The following is a 7,539-nucleotide window of genomic DNA, read 5'->3' as shown; positions in this document are numbered from 1 at the left end:
GCTTACTACGGACAGACTCCAGGTCCCGGCGGCCCCCAGCCTCCGCCCACACAGCAGGGACAGCAGCAGGCAAGTGGGAATTGCCACCCTCCTCCTCCTCCTTTTTCCTTCCAACCCCCGGCCACCGTCCATCCTGCCTTAGTGGGTAGCGCCGGAAATCCCTTCCCCTGCGGGGTGTGTCCTTGATGCCTGCAGCGGGGGCCGTGTGGCCAGAGGTCTCCGGGAGTCCCCACGAGCTGGGGACATGTGCGCTGGGTCCAGAGGTTAAACGAAGAGGCCTCCCTGCGCCGGCCCGCTTGTTCCTGTGTCACGCTGTCGCGATGCTGGGGGAGAGCGCGAAGCCAGTACAAGGCGGAACTGTTGAACTGGTGGGTAGTCCTGGGGGTGGGGGGCAGGCCAGCGGCACAGACGTCGGTCGCCATCCTGGCTGCTAACTCGCTCACTCAAAATCTGGCCACTCGGGAAGAAAACGGATGTGTTTTCCCCTCTCCGCGTTACTTTTTTGGGTTTTGTTCTTTGCATTCTTTTATTTTTAACCCCACGGTCTTTTCTCCGTGTCCAAGTGACTGTGTGTTGCAGGCGGCCCCCCCCCCCCCGCCCCGCTCCGGTGGGACTCGGGGAGCTTGCCAAGGGGGCCGGCCTCAGGGCGCCCCCCGCGCCCCCCACCCCAGGCCCTGCCTCCTCCGCTCTCGCGCCTGCCTCTGTGTCCCGGTTTTGTCTGTGAAGTGGGCATGACGATCGCCGCCACCTTCCAACCTACCTCACAGGGGTGTTGTGGGGACACCGTGATTTCTGACATTGTCATGTTGTGATGCGCCGGAGCACCTGCCTTCCTGAGGACAGAGGGCACCTTCCCCCTCCCAGACCCGAGCGCTTCTCTCCTCTGCCCCTCTGTCTCTGCGGCCCCCGCTTCTCTCCTGGTCCTCATGTCACTGCGCCTCTGCCTCTGCGCCGCCGCCGCCTCCCCCTCCGCCGCCGCCGCCGCCGCCGCCGCCTCCTCCTCCTCCTCCTCCGCCTCCTCCTCCTCCTCCTCCGCCTCCTCCTCTTCCTCTTCCTCCTCCTCCTCCTCCTCCTCCATCATCAAGGAGCCCGTCTGACTTGGGCCGAGTTCCCTGGAGCACCTGCCTAGACAGTTCAGCTCGCCACAGGCTCAGGAGAGGTGCTTCCTGGCTCCCTCCTCGCCGCCCCCCAGCCTCCTGCCCTCCCTTCCGCCCCCCCTCCCCGTAGTGACCAATTCCTATCTCTTCCCTCTCCGCAGGCTCAATGAATCGAATGAATGTGAACTTCTTCATCTGTGAAAATCTTTTATTATTTTTTTTCCATTTTGTTCTGTTTGGGGGCTTTTTTGTGTTCTTTTTTTTTCCCTCGTTTGTTTGGCGAGAGAGCGATGGCTGCCGTGGGGGGTGCGGGGGGCGCCCTCGCTGTGAGTGGCTTGGAGGTCACGGCCTGGGCAATGCTGGGCTCTCACTCTCTCGCTCGTTCTGTGTGTCTCATGCTTTTTTTCTTTCAAAATTGGGATCCTTCATGTTGAGCCAGCCATAGAAGATAGAATTAAATCTCTGCCAAAAAAAAAAATTTAAAATATAAAAAAACACAAAAAGCAGACAAAACCTATAAAATTATATATATATATATAAAATCTCTATCCCTTCCCAAAACTGCCTCTTTCAGGGGAAAGCAATTCATTTTCTTCCTGCCACCCTTGGCCCTCTTCATGTTTTTAAAATAAACTTTTAAAAAGGAAAAAAAGTCACTCTCGCTCTCTCTTTTTTTTTAGTTAGAGTTGGAACATTCCTTGGACCAGGTGTTGCTATAGCAGGACCCCCCCCCCCCCCACGAGCCCCCTGGCCTCTGCTCCTCCTTCCTCCTCCCGCCTCCTCGCTCGGCTCCCCTGCAGCCCCTCCCGCCCCCCCTCCCCCCTCCCGGGACTGGTCTTGTGTTTCAACTGTTCAGGAGGACATTGAAACTGAAAACAAATTGAGAACAAAACAGAAAATTGTATGGCAGTTTTTACTTTTTATCGCTCGTTTTTAACTTCACAAATAAATGATAACAAAACCTCCCCGTGTCTGCTGGGTGCCGTCTCTTTCTCTCCTCTCTCCCCCCGTAGAGTTTTGAAGCAGATGTTTGTTTGTTCTTCATAGATGTTGTAAAAGCCTGATAATGGTGATTGGAAATTACAAGCTTTGTGTTGTGTTTTTTCTTTCTTTCTTTTTTTTTTTTTAAGAAAAAGAGGATTATAAGAAAAAATAGTTTTCTGCAGGCGCATTGTGCTTTCCTAACCCCCCCCCCCTTTTTGGTTAAATAAAGTGCTTTTTGTCTAAAAACTGCGTGCTGGCCGCAGTTGTGTTTGTAGAGGAGGCCGGGTGAAGAGGAACATGGGTTGGCCAGTGAGTGGGGTGTGGCCCCCCCGAGACTGTCCTTGTCGCCTTGCGGAAGGGGCGACGGCAGGTGAGCCTGGTGGAGAGTCCTCCCCAACCCATTTTCCCTCTGGGAACACGGGGAGCAAGGCCCCCAGGAGGGTCCCCGGGGACGGGGGTTTCCATGGACGCAGCCTGCCACCCCGGCAAACCCGCGGCCGCGCCTCCCGGGAGCCCGCAGGCCCTGATGCGCACCCGGCTGGGGCCTCTCCAGTCGGCGTCCCGCTGCCCGAGACCGGGCCTGCGGAAGGAAACTGCACGCGTTCCGGTGCCCGGGGGACGGCAGAGTGAGCTGAGGCCCACCTGAGCTGCGGGTGCTAGCACGATTCAGAAGGGGCCCCCGGGCTCGGAGGGCAGCGCCGCGCCGGGGCCCACAGGGGCTCGCGGCCCCCACGACCTCGTTCAAAGCCCCGAGGAACCTGCCCCTGTGGGCGGCGGTCCCCGGTGAGCCCACCCTTGTGATGCCATGGCCCAGAAAGGGGCTGTCAGGCTGGGGTCTCCTGGGGAGTCCGTTCAGGTTAAAGCTTAGCCTCTCCTCACCAGATCTCACACCTCATGGGCCCTGCAGCCCTTCTGAGCCCCATGAATGTTCTGGACAGAGCAGCACTTGGCAGAGAGGTTTTCTGGAGCTGCTTCTGCCCAGACATAGCGGAGGGGGAGCTACAGGTCAGTTCTGAGGACGGCAGGGCCCCCGCCCCCCAGTGCTCTGCCGGCAGGAAGCCGGCTGGCAGGAGGCGCGGTGCCTGGGCCGAGCCAGCCAGGGACGGGGAAGGGTCCGGAAGGCTGTGTCACAGCCAGTGGCTCAGCCCCACTAGCTGTGCCCCTGGAGCAGACCTCCGTCCTGCCCTTCGCGGGGAGCGCATGTACCGCAGGGCACCCTGGTTTCAGCCTCCTCCCACACCCCTACCTCCCACCGGAGATGGGGACGACGCTGCACAAAAAATAAGAGAAACTGGGTGGCTCACTTTAAGAGTTAAAATATCCCTGGAGCACTGGGGGCCTCGGTTGGTTGAGCATGTTCAACCTCAGCTCAGGTCACCATCTGGTTCGTGAGTTCGAGCCCCACGTCTGGCTCTGTGCTGACAGCTCAGAGCCGGAGCCTGCCTCCGATCCTGTCCCCTCCCTCTGCCCCTCCCCTGCTCACGTTCTGCCTGTCTCTCTACGATGAACATTAAACATTTTTAAAAAGAGCGCAAACATCCCTGCTCCCCTGCCCCAGGAATGTATACGGCTGGGTGTGAGGTGAGCCGTGGTTAACTGTTCAGGGGGTTGTCACAATCCTGTTTTGTAGATACTTTATTGTCTTTTTGTTTTATTTATTTATTTTTATTTTTGATACAGAGACAGAGCATGAGGGGGGAGGGGCAGAGAGAGAAGGAGACACAGAACCGGAAGCAGGCTCCAGGCTCTGAGCTGTCAGCACAGAGCCCGACGCGGGGCTCGAACCCACGAACACGAGATCTCACCTGAGCCGAAGTCGGAGGCTTAACAGACTGAACCCCCAGGCGCCCCCATAGATACTTTCTAAAACGTATTTCATGTTGCAGTTCTGGAGACAGTCACTCTGCTTAGACCCTAAACCTCATAGCTGGAGGCCATGGCTGGTGCTTACGCTGCCCAGTGGAAGACATGAAAGCCCCCGGGGTACATGGGGAACAGAAACAGACCCAGGGAGGTCCAGGATGCGGGGGCCGTGGCATGACCCCTGTGTTGTTCCACCCGGGCCTCGGGGCCGAGTGGCAAGCGGGTAGAGCCCCACGTTTCGAGCAGGTTCTGCTGGCAGAAGGACAAGACCGGCGCACAGGGTGTAGCCGTCTCCAGGCGGTGGTGGAGGGCAGACTCACGCCATCTCCGCGGTGGTCTGGCCGCCCCTGTGCAGCACCCTGTGGACCCTTGTGCCCGTGGAGCAATCAAACATGATGACGAGGTCTGGGGCCCGGCCCCTAGCCACCCATAAAGGGGGCTGGATGGGGAAGAGGCAGGTGCAGTGGCTCCCTGACCAACACCCCCACCGTGACCCCAAGATCAGGAGTCTGATTTTTTTAGCTCCAAGTTATGTGCTTTACATGCTCTTTTTTTTTTTTTTTTTTTTGATGGTAGGACATTGGCGGAGCTCATGAGTCAGGGACACTAACAGGGAAGAGTGAAGACATCCGTCCTCGCCATCCCCAGCCACCCAGCTTCATCCCTAGGGTCACCGGTTTCCTGCGTCTCACTCCGGAGCTACTTTAGGCACATCCTGTACAAGCAAATCGGTTCTGAGGTCCTTGTTTTTTCCTTTTCTATACAAGTGGTGAAGACACTCATTTGCCTTTGACTTTATTCCCTCCGTATAACACGATGACTGTGTCGACATGTTAAGGAGGTTTCTGATTGTTACAGTCCCCTGCTCTGTGGTCGTACCATTTCTTAGTTCTAGGTTGATGGATATTTGAATTGAAATACTCCTTCCCGGATGGATTTAAGCAGCCTTCAATTGCCTTCCTTTGGCCCAGATCCTTGCGCCGGGCAAGGCAGAGTCCCCAGCTCACGCTGCCCTCCCCGACTCGTCTCAGGGACCCCTTCCTAGATCTCCAGGGCCGGCCACTGTGAGCTTTTCCTCCTCTAGTTCCTCCAGAATTTCCTTCCTTGTAAAATAGACTCCACCAGTGCATTAAAAACAAAACAAAACACCAAGTGGGACTCATTCCGGGAAAGCAAGGACGGTTCAACACAGTTTATTATCTCCCCACCAGTGGAAAAGTCCTGTGATCACCCTCACGAACCCAGAAAGGGCAATGAACAAAATTCAGCATGCATTCCAGATTCTTAAAGAGGCTCCTCAGAGTTGACAGATGTGTTCAGCATCTTAATGGAAACTTGCTTCCCCACTGAAGTGGGAACAAAACAAAATGGCCCACTCTTGCTCCTATGAGCTAGTAAGGCCTAAGATTAGCTCAAGCAACGAGATAAAAGAAATCAACGTGAGAAATCTGAATTTGAAAGAAGGGGGTAAAACTACGTTTGCCGATGATATTTTTCTGGAAAACTCAGGAAAATCAATAGATAAACCAGTATAGACTTTAGAGAATTTGATAAAATAACGGGATATAGCATGAACACCCAGAAGTCAATAGCCTACATGGTATACAAAACTCACCGGTTAGGAAAGAATGCCCCATTTGCAACAGCAACAAGATGAAAGATTAAATCCTCAGGCAAGGGCCGCCTGGGTGACTCAGTCGGATAAGCATCCGACTTTGGCTCAGGTCATGATCTCACTGTTCGTGGGTTCAAGCCCCCCATCCAGATCTCTGCTGACAGCTCTGAGCCTGGAGCGTCCTTCCAATTCTGTGTCTCCCTCTCTCTCTGCCCCTCCCCCACTTACACTCTGTTTCTCTCTCTCCTTCAAAAATAAATAAACATTAATTTAAAAAACAATAAAATGCTCAGGCAAACCTTTTCCAAAAATGTCCAAAGTCTTAAGGACAGTCTTTAAGGAAAAGTTGGACAGAATACTCCTCAATGATTCAGAGGAGACTTGAACAAAAGGAAGATAAGAGGTGCCTGAATAGAAAGACCACATCATGAAGGAGGTGAGCGTCCTCAGATTAGTTTATAGCGTTAATGTGATAAGATAGTTTTTAGTCGAATTGGTTCATCCTAACATTCATATACGAAAACAAACAAGCAGACAGTGGCCAGAAGAATGGAAGCAAAGCAAAGCAACATGGTGGATGAGACAGGAGGCATTCAACCCTATCAGACCGTCCCTAAAACAGCAGTGCCCTGGGGGACAAACAGGCCCGGGAACAGAATGGACTCCAGAAATAAACCCAAGGGAATATGGAATGTTGCGTGGTGAGGGTGGCGTCCCCCTAAAAGGGCGAAAGGACAGACTTTTAACTGAATGATGCTGTGACAACTGATCACAATTTGGATAAAGGTCACATTGAACCCTTACCTCGTCCCAAAAACGAAGATGAGTCCCAAATGGGTCAGAGATATAAATGGGAAGAAGCAAGGTCATATAAGTACTAAATATACCATGAACGGGTCCCCTTATAAGCCTAGGATTGGGGGAGGGGAATGGTCTTAAAATCTAGGAAGAAATAACAATATATTGATAAATCTGATTTTAAAAATCTTAAAAATACCTTCTGCATGACAAAAAGATACCATAAAATAAGGTCAAATGATAATTGACAAAGTGGGGGGAAATATTTGCAACCTGTACCACAAAAGGTTATTAGCCCCAATATATAAAGAGTTCCTAGAAATCAAGAAGAAAAAACCAACAATCTATCATTTAAAAAAAAAGAAAGCTAAAGGGATCCAGAGCGCAGCAAAGAAATTTAAATGGCTGTTAAAACTTAGGGGAAGATGTATGATCTCACTCAGAGTAAGAAAAATGCCCATTTCAAACTACCCCAAAATGCCATTTCACACATAAGCAGTTAGAAGAACATCCAGAAGTTTGGCAGTCTCCTCTGTTGGTCTGGGTGTGAGCAAAGGATCTTTTCATCTATTGCTGGTGGCAGAGTGAGGTGGATAGCCAGCAAAATGGTCAACACATTTCTCTTTAATCTAGCAAACCCACCCTGAAGAACCTATCCTAAAGATCCCAGCAAAAAGTTCGAAATGACTCGCAAAGGTCCTTTAGTGTGACATTGTTTGTAGTGGTGACAAGACAGCAAACAGCTTATTGTCTGTCAGTAAATTGTCCAGCAACTTATGGTCTATGGTCCTGTAAGTAGTAACTCAGCTAAATAGTAAACAATAGCAGCGTCACACAATGAGAACTAGTTACAGAAGGAGAGGAGGAAATCTTCAGGGCGGATAGATCTTCGAGATAGATTGTAGAGTTTAAAAAAAATGAAGATGAGTATGTACAGAATGCCCGTTTTTGTGGGAGGGGGAGGGGGAGGATCTCTGTCTCTCTGTCTCTCTCTGTCTCTCTCTCTCTCTCTCTCTCTCTCACACACACACACACACACACACACACACACACACACACACACACACACTTTGTATTTGCAAAATAAACCCAACAAATGGACATCCCAGAAACTAATGAGATGGGCGCCTGGGTGGCTCAGTCAGTTAAGTGTCTGACTTCGGCTCTGGTCATGATCTCACG

General features: G+C 52.2%; 1 protein-coding gene across 1 annotated transcript in view; it reads left to right on the top strand.

Moving 5' to 3' along the window:
- Positions 1 to 4,885, top strand: part of KHSRP (KH-type splicing regulatory protein) — a 12,748-nt gene extending 7,863 nt beyond the window's left edge. The window contains exons 17-18 of the mRNA XM_029916475.1: positions 1 to 69; positions 4,521 to 4,885. The exon at positions 1 to 69 is cut by the window's left edge and continues 197 nt beyond it. Of these exons, the coding sequence (XP_029772335.1) occupies positions 1 to 69; positions 4,521 to 4,652 (201 nt within the window). The 3' untranslated portion in view covers positions 4,653 to 4,885. The remainder of the gene's footprint in view (positions 70 to 4,520) is intronic.
- The last annotated feature ends 2,654 nt before the right edge of the window (positions 4,886 to 7,539 follow it).

This window comes from Suricata suricatta, chromosome 12 (genome assembly GCF_006229205.1).
Source record: "Suricata suricatta isolate VVHF042 chromosome 12, meerkat_22Aug2017_6uvM2_HiC, whole genome shotgun sequence".
NCBI classification, from domain to species: Eukaryota; Metazoa; Chordata; class Mammalia; order Carnivora; family Herpestidae; genus Suricata; species Suricata suricatta.
The sequence above is the reverse complement of the archived record's forward strand: the minus strand, read 5'-3'. Positions and strand labels throughout refer to the sequence as shown.